This window comes from Empidonax traillii, unplaced genomic scaffold, assembly GCF_003031625.1.
Source record: "Empidonax traillii isolate 1590-97213 ecotype Southwest subspecies unplaced genomic scaffold, ASM303162v1 scaffold56:size2478089, whole genome shotgun sequence".
NCBI classification, from domain to species: domain Eukaryota; kingdom Metazoa; phylum Chordata; class Aves; order Passeriformes; family Tyrannidae; genus Empidonax; species Empidonax traillii.
This window is the reverse complement of record NW_020955249.1, coordinates 499,201-517,982: the sequence shown is the minus strand read 5'-3', so window position 1 is coordinate 517,982 and position 18,782 is coordinate 499,201. Positions and strand designations below refer to the sequence as shown.

The 18,782-nt window shown below is 43.6% G+C and overlaps 2 protein-coding genes across 3 annotated transcripts in view; one reads left to right on the top strand and one right to left on the bottom strand.

The window, feature by feature from the left end:
* Window positions 1-12,584, bottom strand: part of ZFYVE1 (zinc finger FYVE-type containing 1) — a 28,775-nt gene extending 16,191 nt beyond the window's left edge. The window contains exons 1-3 of one of the 2 annotated variants that reach the window (XM_027879639.1): window positions 12,205-12,584; window positions 11,354-11,581; window positions 10,687-11,223 (exon numbers count right to left, since the gene is read on the bottom strand). In XM_027879639.1, the coding sequence (XP_027735440.1) occupies window positions 10,687-11,184 (498 nt within the window). In that variant the 5' untranslated portion in view covers window positions 11,185-11,223; window positions 11,354-11,581; window positions 12,205-12,584. Of the gene's footprint in view, window positions 1-10,686; window positions 11,224-11,353; window positions 11,940-12,204 lie in introns of those variants that run through there. The other variant, XM_027879638.1, reaches the window with a different exon arrangement.
* A 4,956-nt stretch (window positions 12,585-17,540) lies between these two features.
* RBM25 (RNA binding motif protein 25) overlaps window positions 17,541-18,782 on the top strand; it is a 37,197-nt gene continuing 35,955 nt past the window's right edge. Inside the window, exon 1 of the mRNA XM_027879636.1 lies at window positions 17,541-17,558. The gene's annotated coding sequence lies outside the window, so the exon portion shown is untranslated. The remainder of the gene's footprint in view (window positions 17,559-18,782) is intronic.

Below are 18,782 nucleotides of genomic sequence, written 5' to 3'. Positions count from 1 at the left end.
CACAACAGCGTAAATTAAGAATGAAAACTATATGCCTTACCTAAGACAGTCATATCTCTTCAGCCCCTTCCTACTTTGCCATTCTAGTATCAGAGACTCATTTACACTTTTGATACAGCTCTTAGAAGACTCTCTTCTAAAATGAACAGTTTTTACTCTATCATATCGTAGAATCCTGGTTAGCTTTCTTTTATAGTTTTAACTACATTTCTTTTAGCAACTGCCATTCAGCTCCCTACGCAGTCTCTTCACCCAAACTCAGCTGAACTGAAGGTGAAGGTCTTCAACAGGAAAAAACCAGAACTTGATAGCTAAAGTCTTCCATAAGGAGGGCACAAAAACTCATACCATGTGGCTGTGGAGCACATTTAGGACTGAAGCTTCTTTATCACCCATACTTGGAAATCTATTATATCTAACATAACAAGTTTCCTAGATCTGAGCCCTAATAAAAAGTAGAACCCTTTAGAAACTGAGCTGCTAAAATGAAACAAGAACTGCTAAACAAGAGAGTTCTTGTTAATAAACAAGAATTGCTAAAATGACATTCCTGCCTATGAGTTTCTTGGTAACAATGTTATTAAAACAAGAAAGTGTTAAAAAGCTTAAAAAAAAGAAAATCTAAAAAATAGAACAGTTTCCAGTGACCTGTACTCCTACAACTTTAAATCTGCCTCCAGGCAAAACAAATGCATTTAGAGAATCAGACATTTTTACCACAGTTTTCTCCTTTTAAAACTCTTTTGAAGCCTTTAGGGCTTGCTAATATTCATGGCAGTGATGCACAAAGCCAGAGCTGTGCCACGACACACAATAGCTCAAAACAAAATTCAAGAATGCTTGGCATAGTATTCATCAGAGCGCCTTCATTTGCTAGTCTTACATTGTCATTTTGACTCACATTGGTACTTTTGTTGTTGTGTTTTGAGAACTTACTCTTTGCCTGGCCTCATTTTAACAGAGTATTTTTAATAAATAACATACACTTTCTGCAATCAAGAAAGATATCATCATATAAATAATTAAATTTCTGAGTCAAGGGTTCTCAGCCATGAGAACAGGCAGCCCAGGGAAGTGGCAGTCACCATCCCTGGAGGTATTTAAAAGATGTGTAGATGTGGTGCTTAGGGACAAGGTTTAGTGGTGGACTTGGTAGTGCTGAGTTAATGGCTGGACTCAATGATGTCAAAGTTCTTTTCCAACCTAAATGATTCGAAAATTATACAACCAGCACATGACAGTATCTTCAGATACACAACCACAACATCAATAAAGAGAATATAAATTTAACACTGTTTTCAATGAATGGAAATATAAGCTACAAGATTTGTAACAGTACATGCAAATGTATCCCAGCATAAAATTGCAAACATCTGAGACAAATCGGTCTTCATGTACAAGCAGTCAAAACAATCAAGTGGAAGAAAAGAAATACTATTTCTCCTTAAGCATTACTTAACACTGGCAATACAAGTAATTCTGCTCACAGTTCAGAAAACACTTTAATAAGATAATGCTTATAAGAATTCAAACTAACACCTGAAATCAAAGGGAGAAAAGGCAAAGCAAGCTAAAGTAAGATCTACAACCTCTTAAGCAGCCGTGAACTTCTAAAATACAAAACTGAGACAATATTAGGTAACTGATCTTAAGGACAGAGTATCATATCAATCATTAAACCTGGAAACAGAACAGATCTGTCAGATCTGCCCAGCTCAACACAGATCAGTTCTTTAATACACTGCTTCTAAATCTATGTTTTAACTCTAAAAAACCGAGTTCTGTCTAGAGGTAGATTCACACGAGTCTTATGGGTGTATACCTAAAGCCCCAGGTCCTGCCCTTAGGTCATTAAGTCAGAATTTCAGTATACATTGAAAATAAGAGAGAAATCTATAAAACAGATTTATTCCTTTAACTACAGCCTGTAAGACTAACCTGAGAAGAATAAGCCCCACCATAGTACAGTGCTGCCACCAAAATTCACATCTCTGCAGGGCTCCTCACAATCCCTCCTGAAAAGGAAGTGCATGAATGCAAAGAAGTGTAGCTGGCTACCTTCAGCAACTCAAGTGCAATAGGCTATTAAAAAAGGAACTGGAAACTCCCTGCTTTTGCCCCAGGACAAATTTTTGTTGATAACAAGAAACACTTGGGAATATCAAGTGAGAAAAAGAATCGGGTAGCTCCCTGTGAGGAAGAGAAACTCTGCTATGAAACCCGTTACAGCAATAGAGTTCTGAGACAGGCCCTAAACTATAGTAATTCAAATCCTGTTTCCTATAAGATCAGACTTATTCCAGTTGAAAGGGACCCATGGAGGTCATTACTCCCTCTCAGCTTTTAGAGATTTCCAAACAAGAGAGAAGATTTTGATCATAAGCAGGTGCTCAAGAAGAATCAAGGCTGACTTTAAAGTCCAAGCAGCTATACTTCTCTACCTTAGGTTGCCTCCTATACCTTTTGTTATGGATGACTTCCCACAGAAAATACAATTAATGCTATTACTCAAGTCTTGAATATATAACTTAAAATCTGTAATGGAATTCTATAGACATATTTGATAGATAAATAGGTGCCTTTAAGTTCCTTAAAAGTTTGATGAAAATAAATAGTAAAGTAGAAAAGAAAGACTCTAATAACATTCCTGAGGAAACAGCATGTTTCATGTCTACCCTGCGCAGCCTCCAAAATACAATAGTAAGCTGAGCAGTCACACCCATAGTTGCTAGCCAGTAAGCATGCTGGCTGGTAAATGATAGCACACATACTGCTTCTTACCCAAAAGACAGAAAATGTGGATAAGGATCGGATAACGGGAGGCAGACATCTCAGAAACTAGATTTCATAAATTCTACTGGTCAAAGAGTTACTTGTTACTATGTAAATGTTTCACAGTAGCTTGAAAAGCTTTCCCAAAAGGGCTGTGTCACCAGATTAATTTATAAAATTGAGCATGTCATACCAGTACTTACATTCTAGTATTCAGAAGTGAGCTATTAATCATTGATCCAGCAAACAAATATATTAATCATTATTGCCCTCAGTAATCTCCTAGACTTCAGACAAGCTGACAGTGGACACATCAGCATTTTCAGGAGTGGAGTCCTACAGATACTCAAGCCCAAACTGAGGGACCTGACACCAGATGCAAGGAGGGCAAAACAGAGGAGAGGACAGACACACCACGAGGATCTAAGGTTAGATTACAACACTCCTCCTCAGTTCCAGCTGGGTTTGATCTTTTTCCCATGCTGGGTATAGATCTGGGTCAAGTAAAGGAAAGCATTTTTATTAGGGGTGTTTCCTAACCTGAAATTTTTTTCCTTCTTATTTGCCTTCACTGGGTTCTGTTGAAATTTGTTATTAGCCTTTGTACATACCCGTGACAATACTGTCCCTGAATGGAATCTCTTTTTTCATCTCTTTATCCTGTTCTTTCCCACAACTCTGGCAAAGGAATTCAGGTTCAGTATTTTCATGGGTTTGTACAGAGCTTAACAGCATGAGTCTCAACAGAACCTACAGGTGCCTGCAATGAAGGACAGAGGATGCCCCTGTCTGAAGCCCGTGTCTATCTATTACAGAACTGTTCCATAGGCAAGGAGAGAATAGTTAAATCCTGCTTAACAACCCTACCCAAGGAGAAAGATCCTATTTCAAAAGTTTTAAGAGAGAGGTGGAAAAAAACTTCAGGGGATGGGAGATAACCCAACTTGACTGGACTCCTTCCTAATCCAAGAGGCAATACTGACTGAAATATTACTATTACCAGATAAGTTACCCTTCTGGATGATAGCTGAGATATATGATACTGCTGAAAGCAGAAATAAGACTAGAGATCCCACTAAACTGCTTGTTGAAAGACTACTTTTGCAAGAACTCAAACCTGATAGTCTTTGAGGTAAATGCAACTGCTGCAAAAATAACTCTAGCATAACAGTGTCATCTAACTCTTAAAGAGAACAGTAAACAATGATGCACAAATCATTATTTTGTATCTTAAGTCACTTTCAAGTTCCCCATGGATGTTAATTTGGCTACAGAGCTATTAATCACCACCCCAAAGTCACATCTGTAGCAGCAGACCACATCTAGGTGAAGAGACTCGTCCAGAAGACAGCAAGTCAATGAGCAAGTTCGTTCTGTAACTATTAGTCTTCCTCAATACTAAGAATAGCTGGATTACCTGTGTGGACACCACTTTATATGACTGTCCTTGTTAAGAGGGCCATTTACAGACTTGCTTGTATTACAGTTCCATGCTTCCTAGAAAATAGGTACTCTGATTATTTTCCCAGTTTCAGGTTGTTTTGACAGGCAGACCAAAAGACTCAAACTTCTGCCTTTACGTGATCCTACAGCAAGGCATTAACAATCCAGGTAAAAAAAAAAAAATCAAAAGTCTACTGCAACAACATCTGCAACAACTTCTAGTGACCCCTGCAGCAGTGAGAAAGTGGAGAAGAAGGGGCAGAAGGGCTGGAGGACAGCAAGCTGACAGTTCCTTTTTTCTTTCCTGAATGTACCCCAAAGCGCTTACATCCTGCTCCTTCTGGCAGCACCCAGGAGCCCAAAAGGATTCACTGGATAAGTACAGTGGAGGAAGCACTAAAACACACCATTTCCCCCACCAATACTATTTAGTTCAGGAAACAAACTAAGTTCAGGAACTCCTTGAACGAAACACTGGGTAATTCCAAACTAACCTGTTACCAGCTTCTCTCACCTGTGAGATGCTCTCCTTGGCTTCCACACCCGCACTTACGTCAGCAATTGTACAAAAGAGACAGGAAGCAAGCAAAACACTCGACTTTAATTACTGCCCAAGAATACTGCATTATGAAGAAGGTACAAGACTGGTTCCAGGGAAAAGCAATATTTGGAGCTCAAATTAGCAAAGAGTCAGCCTGAGACTGTTACAGGAGTTGTGTATTTGTTAAAAGGATGGTTCCTCTCCTATCTTCTAAAAATACTCTTCAAAATACTGGTATTTGTCTAGTAGAAGAAAAAACACTCCTAACCAGCAACTGCTAAGTAGTTTTTCTACTGATTTATTCCAAGGGCAGAAAAACAGTGCACTTTAATGTGAGTGAACTGATAACAGACTGGGATAGGAAGAATACTGAAAAATAACAAAGTATTAAGAGAAAAATTCCTAAAGCATAGGACAGTAAACTCCCAAAAATACTTTGGCAAGGAAACTTCTCTAAAGCACAAAGAGTAAGAAAACTCATCAATAGCACAGCAACAGTATCAAGGGACAGAAATTATATATCCTGATACAACAGATCACGTTGACCTAAAAAATTCAGATCCTTCAACATTCTTTCTTCCTCCTTTATATCCATGGCAAATATACCAGCTGTGACTCCTCAGTTTACAGAACATGGACTAAAATTCCCAGAAACTTACAGCTGATTGTGCTACCCTAAACCCCCCCCCAAAAAAAAAACACAAAAAAACCCCAAACCACCAAAAAACACAGTCCCCCAAAAACAGATCAAGCAAGGATGTCAAAGGAACTAGCACTACTTGCTAGACAAATGCAAGCAATAAGACTTAAGAGATCATGATCTTCTTTTAGGAGAGAAAACACACATTACTCTCCATTAACTGACAAAGCATACTTGACAAGAAATGGCATTCCTAGTGACTCTCCACCCTGTCATCCCTAGACTTTAGCCAGGTTCAAGTCAATAGGTAATAAGGGGAAAAATCACGGTATTTTCATCAGGTTTACAGTGTGAGTGAGAAAAGCAAAGCAGCTAGCATCCCTAAAATTATCACCATGTATGTGTAACTTTTTAACAAGAAGGGACAAAGGAGGACACACGAACTATTGTGCTGTTAGCAGCTGGTTATTTAATGATTGTATAAAATGGTCTGCATTTAAATAAGGGCTACAGGTCCTTTTGTGTCATCTTAACTCACTGAAAAGCATTGTATAGATCCTGCTCTGTATTTGCTGAGGGGGAAGAGCTTAATCCTTTAGGTGTCTAACTCTAGCAGAAGGAATAAAAAGAACTCAAGGAATGGGGCTGGATTTAGGAAACTGAGATACCTACTGGCTAAAGAAAAAGACTCTGCAAATTGAAGAAAGGGAGCTCAGGGGAGAGGTATCTCAGGAGAGAGACAATAATAAATGTACACTCTTTTCTCCCACATAAGATTACACTGCTGGGAATATTTTTGTGACTAGCTAGAAGAAAAACTTCTCATCTCCTAAGCAGGTCAGGCTACAAAGTCAGTACCTTTTATTTTTCGTTGAAACCCATAGATTAGGTTATTTCTTGTGACAGAGTTAGTTTCTGGTTAAAGATCTATAAACTTTAAGGCAGATTATTAAAACCACACATGTCCTCCCCTATCTTCTGGAGTAGATGAAAGACTTTCTCTACTTCTATTAAGTGTATGGGCCAAGTCCTTAATTAGGGCTTTGGACAAAGTGTTATCATAGAAGCCACTAGTGACACTACAACTAAGTTGTGATCTTGTGGTAAGAACTGCCAACATCTGTTCCCCAAGATAAAAATATCAAGTTGTTGTTATGCATTGTTAAGCACTTCTCCCCTGCCTCAGAAGTAGCAGTAAATAAAGTTCATTGTACAAAGGGTACAGAACTCCCTGCTTTATGCTAAAGAGCTCCATTGCAAGTGTGTTGTATAAATACAAAGCAAAAACGGATACTGTTCCAGAAACTGCATAAACATAAGTACAAGAGACAAAGACAGATGCAAGTGACATGGGACAGTGAGACAGTATCACCACTTAAAACAAGTATTCTAAGGTGAGTCATGTTTTTATTGTTGTACTTCACTGTGTTTTTCTTAATGGATTCACAAATACAGGGGAATTTTGAAAAATATCACTTGATTCCGTGAGTTCTTAAGAGAAGTGCCTCTTGTGCGCAAGGGGCAGCAATAGTGACAGCACAATAACGCTTGTTTGAGAATCCAGCAAGTTAGAGAGAAGAAAGAAAAGCTGACACCTTGACAGAGCAGATCAGGAGATTCAGTTGGGGGATTTACAAACATAAAAAAAGAAGGCACACAGTTTGAGTCTAACAAGGCAAAGAGGAGATGTGGAAGATTTGAGGACAGCAATGACGATACCGAAGCAATTGACTGAGGAAGTAATCCCCACAATATCATTCTCAGTAGAGATGAGTAAAGAAGATAGACTATGTCAAAGCCCATTAACAAACAGATGCTGCAGTTATCAAGAACAATTTGATTGAAGCCTCAACTTTTGATAGGTGATAGATAAGGCCAAAAGTTTAATACCGTGTAAAGAGAAACTGCATAACACAGCTTGAGAAAAAACACCTAGATTAGGGTCTAAACAGCAGGTGATGCCAATCTGTAAAACAGTTAAGATTTGTTTTCTGATAGAAGTCAATAAGGTCTTACGAGGGGCAACAAATCCTGTAAGAATAAATTCATCACATATGTCAAGATGACTGAGGTCTAACTCACAGGAGCCACAAAGCATCGCACTGTGTGGTGTGTGAGACAGCTGGGGCAGGACTGCATGAGGAACAACCTCTCTCTCTGTTCTTTCATAGACTTGCAGTGAGAACTTGGATTTAACATCTAGCAGCATTTTCTTAGCATGAGATAGCCAACCACTTTTTGAGGTGCTCAGATATAGAGCTGTTATGATGAACACAATAGAGAAGTTTGTTTTTCACAGATATAAACTTTAGAGCTACCATCAGTTCTCTACAAACAAGTGGTGGTCTGAAATGGAACCTTTCCTGAAGTAAATGGATTTGAACAAGCACAAGACGTCCTCAGCTTTCTGAGTTTATAGTTATAGAACAAAAAGCTTTGAGCAGGCCAGCACATCTGTGCAACATGGAACAAAGACACTTATGCAGATCTCAGAATGATCACAGCTGTATCAGTGTTGTGCTGAGCCCAAGCTCAGAATTCCCACCTCTCAGCTAAATGGATTTGCTCAGGTACAGCTCCTTATGGATTAATCCACTGTGTTTCTGGATCTAGAACCAGATCAGGCATTTGCTTACATGCTATAAATATTCTTTGGTTTCAGAGCTACCACCTCCAAGAAGCAAACAGGAACAGTGAGGTGAAACATAGCAGCTTGAGCTTAACAACTCCAAGTTCCAAAGAAAACTAAGAAAGAAATCTTTTGGCCTTGTGTCCCCATCTCACTGAACCATTTGCAAGTTAGAGGTTTGTAAACAAGTATATATCTGTGATTATCTCAATCCATCATGTTTGTTCAGCAGCATAACTAGTTCTGCCTAATTTTGTATTTTTTGGTAGCTTTTAACATTGCTATGGCAGAATCTAACACTGACAGCAAATCAACACTTTCTGCTCTTATTTCCTAACTAACGCAACAATTGTCAAGTTCCAAAGGTCATTAAACAGACAGTTAAAGATAAGGATTTATCAGAATTATGGAGTCTAGTTATTTTTCTACTCAAGCTTAAAGAGACACACACCCTCAAACTCTGAACCTCCACATTTCAAGTTATTAATATTTTGGCATTTTTGGACAAAAAGTTGGTTTAAATAAAGAATATTCTAATGATTTTTCCCCAAGTAATGACAAGCACAAAATAAGTTGCATATGTGTGTATATATATACGTATAGGTAAGTTGGCTGATCAGTATTATGAAGAGCAAAAGATGCCACACAAGATGTCTTCAAAGCTAGCTAGTCATCTGACAGGCCTCTCTAAATAAAGATCCTCATGCTCACTAGCAGAAGCATTACTATAATAGCAAGCACTCTTCAAATTCCAGCTGCCAGAAAATATTTTAATTGAAAACTCTCAAATTGCTTTGACACTGGCTGTGAGATGTCACATAAGTATTCAGCTGTGAGGAAAAGAAGATCACACCAGATGGAACAGCTCAGATTCAACATCTTTATAGCGATACAAGATCATTTTCTGGAGGGCTTTTTCAACCAAACCCTGTTCTGACCAAATTGCTATGATCTGATAAAGGACCACTGCTGTCCAAATAAGGAAGTTGGCTTTATTGCCCATGACATTTAAATAGCAAATGCACTTGCTTGCAGGAGGCAGCCAAAGGTCTACCTCAGTAAGGCTTACAGATTCATAAGTATAAATATAACTTAAACCGGTACAACCACAGTTGTCACAGTTTGTGAGCAGCTTTCCAAGACAGCCCTGTTCCAAGGCATTTCAGAGCTTGCTCTAGTGGCTAGATGAGGATTATTGAAAAGTCTGCATCTTAAGAGCAATAGTTGCATCTGTCACGCATTACAAGGAAATGTGTGTTTGCTCAGGGCTTAGAGATACACAAATTTAGGACTGCTACTACACCAAAAACTCAAGCACTCAGTTTACAGTCACTGGTGTCCCTCAAAGTGTGTTTTCTATGTCAGCGCACCACAAGGACTGGCATCCTTTCCTCCCTTCCCCCTTCAAAAGCCATATGAGTTGGCAATCAATACACCTGAATGGACAAAAACGTGACCCAAGTATTTTGCAACTACTCTGTACTATGGTATAATTACTGTGTACATATATATACACACACACACTATTCTATAGTATAGAATAGCAGTGAGATACTTAAGTCATATTTCCTTGCAATTCATGATTGACACATTGACTAAGATGGATAAAAATAACTACAATACCAACAATCACAATATCATCACAATTCTTTTTACTAATGTTAGCATGAATATGTTAAATTAGAACAACCAGATATTGAGTTTTCAGGTGACTACACATTTTCTTTCAGTGTCTCCTGAATAAGGTGTAATATTAAAAAATGCCAACTGGAAGCCAGAAGACAAAGTTGAATTTTTACTTGGGTAATTAACCTGCTCCATGACTTTCACACACTGCTGCTTTTATATTTATAAATTATTTTTACCTTGTAAAATGCTTATGCTCACCGAATGTAAGGGCCAACAGAAGAGTTCTTTAACTGCATATATTGAACTCTAGATAGTGCCTCATGAGCAGCTGTTCCTAGTCAAATAGTTTCTATCATTTTTATCAGCAGACCTACCCCAAATTGCTGGCAATTTCTCCCTCTTTCACCAAAAGACTAACACATAACAGTATTTTGACAAGCAGTATAGCTTAACCATGGTGTCTGTAGGACTTGGATGGCACACTTGGGACACTTATTTCTACTTTGTCCTATTTCTAAAAATCAGATAAATTTACTCGTGCTAAAGGATGGCAGCAAGGGGCTTTAGTCTTGTATTAGCACTGCTTGGCACAGTGCCCTCCCCTAGTCGTACGGTATGAGATTGGCTGCCAGCACTCCCATTTGCAGGATATACTGCCATACTGTCCATACAATTCTGTTCAGGAATGATCAGCATCTTGCACAGACAGCTCTTATCTTAATTGTTTGTGTGTGTCTGTGTGAGTACAGTCAATTCTTCCACCAGCTTTGCTAACCAAGCCTCTTAGAGGAGGCTCTTGCCACACATAAGGTTTTAATGAACTTGACCTTTTGAGGAACTCATGAGCAATGCCACTCACTCCAAGGTGCTGTGTCTTCTTAGTCCAAGATGCTCCGAGGCACTTAACTGGCCATTGTTTTGCTACCACTGCTGCCAATTACACTTCACATACTAACCATGCATCACAACAGCCTGTTAGATTAAGATAGAAACTAAAGGATCTTGCCTGTTCAAACAAACTACAGCTCTTACCTGAATCTCCTCAGTTTCATCCACCAAGAGGAAACTCACTACTTTCTCTGTCATCTTCCTTCTCTTGGTCTCCTCATCCATTCCCTCCTCCTCTTCCTGTTCTTGGGCTTTGCCAGCATGGTACACAGTGACAGGGTGCTTCCTTCTGTTCCCCCCAGCATGTGTTCTCTTCTGACACTCCACACAGAGGTTGATTTTGCACACCTGGCACCTCACTGCTGCTATTTGCCTTGAGCCCGTCATACTGGCATGCATTATGTTCCCATTGGCACCTTTGCAGGAGTCACAATACGGGACATGGCCGGGTCTTATACGGGTCCGTTCGTGGTTCCGTAACCTTTCTGGCTGATGCAGCTCTTCTTCACAACGCTGGCACTGTAGGCTCCTGCACTCATCACACTCAAAGATTGCTTCATCTGTCCCACTGCAAACATAGCTTTCTTGGCACAGGAGTGTCGTGTTCTGTCCTTTCTCTGCAGTTTGCGTGTGGGCACTCATCTTCAGATTTCTTTAAAGCAGTGTCTTTCCCTCCTGTTTCTGTTTCAAACAATATGTGTAAAAGTCAGTTGTAAATTTAGTATTTTCATAAAGGAAAGAAACACAAGTGTTGTCTGTACTTAATTTTAAATAATTAATATATATATTTATGTAAGACTCATACACTGACCTGCCTCACAGGAAGAGTCTTTTTAAGTGTTAATGAAGTTTTCTTTCTCCAAAATAAACTTAAACAGTGTGGCTGGTTTCATGTATTACCATGCCCAAACGCCACTGTACATTCTTTCTCTGCTTAGCTGTCTAACGTACTTTCAGCGATGAGAAAAAAAAAACCAGCCTGGTGTACTTCAGCAGGTACAGCAAGTATTTCTCTGAAGCAGAGATCGAAGGGAGACAGCTGCTGAGAGAGACAAAAAAAAGCATCAGAAACACACAAGTCCATATACATGTACACACACACACACACACAAAAGGACCGTGTCAAGACTAGAAAATTCTCTGCTTTCACTCCACAGCTAAGCTCCTCCTTCAGAGACTTCACAGTATTTATTTGCTGGGAATTTCCTGATGTGCTTCGCCAGATAAACAAAAATCCGCTCTATTCGTGCGCTCCTTCTAGTAACGCTGCAAGACGATCGCTGCCGCGGCCAGGCTGTCAGACGAAGATTTTCTCCCTCTTCCTCAGCGCCCCAAGTTGGCGGAGCAGAGCCCCGCGCCCGCCGAGGGCAGCCTGCGCACCCCGCCGCCGCCTTTGTCTCGACCTGCTGCCTCCGGGCCGCGCGGGGCACCGGCCCTGGGCCGCCTCCCCTCCTGCAGCCAGCGCGGACGCCCCTGGCTCCAGCATGACCCCCCGCGCCCCCTCTGCCGGCCGGCCCCGCGGCCCCGGCGCCGGGCGGGCGCTGCCCCACCGCGGCCGCACTTGCGGCTCGGCCGCCCCCGGGGGCGCCGGGTGGACCCCACGACCCGCCCGCGGTTACGTAACGGCGGTGCCGGCCGGCGCCTCCCCCCGCCCGCGCCTACCTGGGGCTGCGCTCGGCGCCGCGCCGGCCGGGGACGGCGAGGGACCCCCCGGGTTCCTCCCGCCGAGCGGCGGCAGCGGGCGGGGGAGCCGCGGCGGGGCCGCGAACAAAGGCGGCGCGGCACGGGGCGCCGCGAGCCGGGCTATTGTTTACAAGCCGGCGGCCACCTTTCTTCCCCTTCCTCCCGCCGGCACCCGGTGACTAAGGACTCGGGTCCCGGCCGCCGCTTCCTCCTCCCCCCCGTCCCCTCCGCCCCCGGGGGGGTGTCCCGGTTCTCCTCCCCCAGGGGCCGACCATGCAGTCGGGGCGCCCGGGGGGGCTGAGCAGGGCAGGGCCGGGCAAGACCCGCGCCCCCTCCGCCTGCTCCCCTCGTTGTCAGCCGGGATCAGCTGATCGCGGGGAACTCCGGGGTTATTTTCTCACCGCGGAGACGGGAAGGCGGCGGCAGGGGCGGGGCGGCGTTGGCACGCCGGGAGCTGTAGTCGGGGGCCGCCCCGCCCCGGCCTCGCCGCCGGCGCGATCGGTGCAGTGCCCGCGGCGGGCAGGCGGTACCCCAGGCCCTCGCCATGGCCCCAGGGTTTTCTGCTCCCCTCCTTTTATTCTCCAGCGCCGCCTCGCACCTGTCTGGGTCCCCCGAGAAGCTGCGCGGAGGAGAGTAAATAGCCCCCCGCAGGGTCTGAGAGCGAAGCTGTTTTCTCCCACTGCCTGGAGACCAACCAAGCGGCTGCTCCCAGGTGTCCAGGTTTGGCAGATGAATGGATCGCGGTGTCCATTTGGATCTCATGGGTTTAAACGAAGTCCCGACAAGGAGAGCCACCGGCCACTGTCATTGCGACCTTTTTTTACATTTTTTGTGACAGTAGCCTCAACCAGTGAGTGCAGTGCTGCCGTTTATTTAGCTGAAAGAGAATGGACATCTGAAATAGAGGCACACACCTGCCAAAAAATGGCAGATTCGCAGTCACAAACTGGAGCTGTGGGAATGGGTCGTGGATGCCAGACAGAAATGGTCAATGGAACTGCACGGTGAGAAAATAACCTTGGCCAGTAATGGTTCAAGTGAGCTTTTGGCTCATGGTACTGGCTGGAACAGGTACGGTTCTACAAGGAAATGATGAATTATTTTTTCATAGGCTGTACATGTATACAAAAGTATATGATTTAGATAACATGCAACAGTATTTTTGTTGTAGCATAGCCAGTGCACAGGGAATTTCTCTTCGAAAGGAGCAAGAGTTTTTGGCTGGATGCTTGGATTGAATGCTAATGGTTACCTCACCAGAGGAAGGACATGCCCTGTTTCCCTTCAGTGGACTTTACACGTTGATAACCACTGACAGGCAGCTATAAATTGCCCCTTCTTTGGTCCCCTGCTTTGGTTATAGACAAATAATTTCAAGAGGGAGCCAAATTACATAACTGGATATCCATGTAGAAGGCAGTGGTTGTAAGTTTACCTTTTCTAAGTTGAACTACTATCATTTCACAAAACTGAGTCAGCAGGTCCAATTACCACAAAAATGAGGCACTGGTGAAGTTCCTAACACTAGGAGTGACTGAGGCCCTCTCAGAGTTCAAGTGTATTGCTTAAGTATCACAGAATATTCACAGAATATTCTGAGTTGGAAGGGACCCAGAACTATCGAGTCCAACTCTGGACTATACAAGGACCAAACCCACAAACTTGGCACAACCATATAAGCACCATGCTCTAAGTCCTTTTGTTCTACTAGATTCTACTATAATATATTTGTGTGGGTATCTATATGATTTCTCTCCTGTGCAGTTGAGTGATGATGAATGAATCAATGAAGGTTGGCACAGTAACTCTCTTCCCTGTTCTCTTCCATACTGTTATGATAATGTACTTCAGTATTATGCATAAAAAATTAAACAAAAAGATTAACTAAATCGACTGACATCTATCGAATAAAATTTTGCTGAACTAAATGTCTTCAGAGTGAAAAAAATCCTAAAAAGTGTATATAATGAATACATATGAGATAGAAACTTTTTAATCTCACAGTGCTATTCACAAAGAGCCAAGGAATGCAATCCCTGAGTCTGGCATCTAAGGGATACTCCTCTAAGTGGCTCTATTTAGACTGGTAATGTGATAGAGGGAGTTATTAAAGGGTATAAGGAAGAAAAGAAGAATGTGATTGTTGATTTCGTGGTGTTAAAAAAGTACGCCTGAAGGCTACTCTGTTGAAAATATTACAAAATGTACAAAGTAGTTATTACTTTCTGCATAAAGCCTAAACCTTCATCACCCACTGTTTCCTACTTCTCTCTCTTAGTAAAACTGCAGCACTGCTCCTCCTGGAATAGGAAGAGTAGATTTAATTTCTCTTTTTAATTGCCCTCCTTATAACCATAGATTTGGTTTTGTTATACGTCAAAAATCAACTCCATCTGTTCCTTGAAAACAAATTTTACTGATTTCTATTAGAGTAACGTGGCATATGCTGAAGAGAGAGAAACCTGCAGTGGTTAAAGCAGATAGGCAATAAGGATGCAGGATCCAATCACTGGTCACAGTGTTATAAAGACACTATCCTTCACCACTGTGGCAGATCCTTTTCACACACAATCCTGGAACTGTGAACCATAACCAGAAAACATTTACAATGTTGAAAGGCATATATATATATATATATATATATATATATATATATATATATATATATATGAAATGTTTAAAATGCATAGTCTAGAAACAATATGACCTCTGTACCCTGAAGTGCTGCCAACATGTTTGGGATGATCTCTGATGCTTGAAATGCAAAACAGTTTGCAGACATAAAACCCACCTCTTTTCATTTTGGCCTTAATACTAAAAGCCATCTACTGCACCCTTCTTGATTGGCTTGAGCACGAAACTCTGGAGTTTGCAGCAAGGAACTGAATAAATTGAAGTGCGGTCAGTCTCTGGACAGGGATCTCAGCTGCATAACTGAAGGGTAAAAAGATAACATGGATAGGTTTAGTGGTAGGTAATTCTAAAATTTTATAGCAGAAAGTGGAGAGATGTGAAAGGAGCTACGTTTGCTGGGTGCTTCTGATGCTATTCTTCCTTGATTAGGAAGGATACTGGAGGCTATTTGGCTAAACAAAACAGATGAATGTGTACATTAGGAAAGCCTCTGCAATGTTTCCTGTAAGTACAAGCTTATTACAGCAGTAGAAACGAGTTTGTGTTTTACATTTCTGTTTCAAGCAGGCAAAAGTTTCAGTCTGAGACAAGAGCATAGAAACAGAAGACTGAAGACTTTTGTTATGCTCTTTCTCTTTCCCTTGGTTCTCCTAGATAAGCTATAAATTATTTCTAATATTAATAGTAGTCAGTATTGCAGTTACTAAATTTGTGTTAGTCAAAGGGAGATATGCAGGCTGCTTGGAATAAGCTGTAATTAATATAAAGTAAAAAGGCTGTTTCTGATTGGGAGAAAGAATTGCATTCAAACTTGAAGTATTTCTTAAATATGCTACTGCTAAAATATTTACCCTTACACATTATCATCTTGTAAAGCAAGGCAATGAACAGGACCTTTGTTCCAGCTCAGTTGCTGACTGTTCAGTAGCATGTATGACATCAGCCAGATAGTTTTAATCTGCTTTGCACTGAAGAAGTCAGTCTGCTTCAAATGTTTTTCTTGCCATTACAGGTGGAAGAGATTTTGTCATTCGACTCTACTCTTTTGAGCACTTTTCCTTAAACAGGGGAAAATGTAATACAGATTTTTTTAAACAACTTTATGCATATGTTTATTTTGTGGTCTACCTCATAATCATCTGTGAGATAGCCTTCCTTTCATTCATAGTCACTTCTCTTTCCATTTGCAAATCTTTGCCATCATTGGCAATTACTCCAGTGACTCCAGCAATTACTGTCTCACATGTAATGTTGTGGGAAATTGTATATTTAAATTGTCTTTTATTGTAGTCTAAATGCTGGAAGTAGGTCAGGGAAACCAGCAGTTGTAGACCTTGGCTAGGCCCAACAGCACAGTGACATCTTTCTGATGAGCTTGCAGCTGCCTAAGACACTAGTGTTTGCTCCTCTTGCTTTGTAAATCCTTAGGTTTTTTCAGCAGATAGAGCCTTCCATGAAAGCCAACCATATCCTGAGCTGCACCAAAAGCAGCATGGCCAGCAGGTTGAGGGAGGGGATTCTGCCCCTCGACTCTGCTCTGGCCCCACCTGCAGTTTTCCATCCAGCTCTGGGGTCCCCAGTACAGAAAGACATTGATCTGTTGGAGCAAGTCCAGGGGAGGGCTGATCAGAGGGCTGGAGCACTTCTAAGAAAGGCTAAGAAAACTGGGGCTGTTCAGCCTGGAGAAGAGAAGGCTCCGGTGAAAAGTTATTGCAGCCTTCCAGTATCTGAAGGGTTCAAAAAAGATGGGGGCTCACTTTTTAGCAAAAACAGCTTTTTAAGCAACAGGACAATGGTTTTAAAGGAGAGTACCTTTAGACTAGATACAAGGAAGATGATTTTCACAATGATGGTGAGGCCGAGATGGTTGCCCAGAGAGGTGGTGGATGCCCCATCCCTGGACACGTTCAAGGTCAAACTGGGATGGGGCTCTGAGCAACGTGATCTAGTTGAAAATGTCCCCGCTCATTGCAGGGGGGGTTGGACTAAATGACCTTTAAGGTCCTTTTCAACCCAAGCTACTCTATGGTTCCGTCCGTATCTTTACATCTACTGGCTGTAAGACTTTTCGTTGTAGCTTTTTAGGTCCTTAAAATTTGCGGAACACGGCTAAAACACGTGTTCTCTCCTGATTAACAGCCTGCTAAAAGCAAAAGGAGTATTTACCACGCGGCCGTGCCTGTGGTACAGCCCGTCACGACCGGGTCGCAGCTCAGGCTGGCCCGAGAGCTTGGCCGAGTGGTCCATGAGGACTGCCAGGAAGGCGTGGAGCCGGTGACATCCACAGCCGGCAACTTTCCCGAGGCTTTCCAGAGCCTCCAGCCGCCCCAGCCCCGAGCGGCACCGCCTGACCTCAACATGGCGGACTCGGGGCCGGGTCACGGCCTCGCTCCGCCTGCCCGCACCAAAGATGGCGGCGGTCCGCCCGCCCTTCCCTTCCCCACTGCCCCTCTATCCCCCGCCGCTCTATGGTCGGCCGCGTTACAGCCCGGCCGCGGGGGAGGGCGCTCTGGCACCGCCGTCTCTGTGGTGGCGCAGCGCGGTGCATGCCGGGCCGGTGGCGGAAGGGGCGGGTCACATGACGGCGCGCGGCGCGGCGGCAGCGGCTGAGCGCGGTGTGTTCGCGGCCTAGCGGGGCCTCGGCCGGCCCAGCGCCCCCCGCCACCCCTGGTCCCGCCGATCCCGCTGCGCAGCGAACGGTGAGACCCGCCGGGGTGCGGGGGCACGGGGGAGGGCCGGGGGGCACGCGGCGGTGGTGCCTCGGCCGCCCGCTGGGCGGAGGGGCGGCCGGGGCCGCTGGGCCGCGGCGGGTGCTCGCTGGGGAGGCGGCTCGGGCCTGGTTGGGGCGTGGGACGGGCGAGCGGCCTCGGGGCGGTGCCTGCGGGGCCCGTTCCTTCCTCTGCCGTCGGGACGCGTGCGAGTGCCTTCCGCCGGCCCGGAGCCGGCTCAGGCGGGCGGGGCGGGAGCGGCCCCGCGGGGGCAGGGGGGAAAGCCCATCGCACAGCCGGGATCGGGCCCTGCGCCGAGCTTTGCCCTCGCCCCACGCTGTTCATAGCCCGGCCAGGCCACCTTGGGCTGTGGTTGGGATTTTTACTGTTCCACGCTGGGGAAACGGCTCACACGACGGAACGATTTTCGACGGTATCGCGACAGAGAAGTTATTGTCCTTAGTGAGGACGCGAGGGGGGGTGGTGATGTTCTTAAAACACGTGTTAGCAGCTCGTGCATAAAGGAATCAAGAGTGATTCAGCCATGTCAGTAACAGTTGTGCGTGCACACTGCATGTTTTTCTCATGATATGTTTTTCCACTGTAGAAAAAGACCTTTGTCTGCCTGAAGGAAAGGAGGGTTTTGTTTAAACACAAGGAACGTCCTGAACGCAAATATTTTTTTTTTCAATTGTAATTCTTATACGGGTTTACAGGAAGTAAAATCTCAGAAGTTGGATAGTTCTCAGTCCTTTCCAGTTAAAATGCAGGCACACGGGTTTTTGTAACTTTTTTGTGTGGCAGGAAATCATTGCTTCAGGTATTGCATCAGCATTTATGGAGGTGGTCCAGAGCAAATTGAAAGGAAGAACAAGACTGTTTCTTGCTTTCCCAGTAAAGGAGAGGCATTGTACAGAGTGCTTCTCGTTTCTCTGCCTCTGAGTGCCCATTCACATAAACATTGTAATGCCACAGCCAGGTTTATGTTTTGGGAATAGTTAATAGCCAAGTTAGATTGGAGAGTCACTTATTTGACGGGGGCTTTATATGGGTGCAGAGGCACAGAACTAGGACCTAAATCAAATATCTTAAAGTACTGATGACATACTTAATGGATCCCTAAGTAAAGGGGTTTTGGACTGAGCTTTTGGTTTGGGTAAACGTGTTGCTTCTTGTGTTGCTTCGTAACAGTTTGGGATGCACTATCCCGTGGCA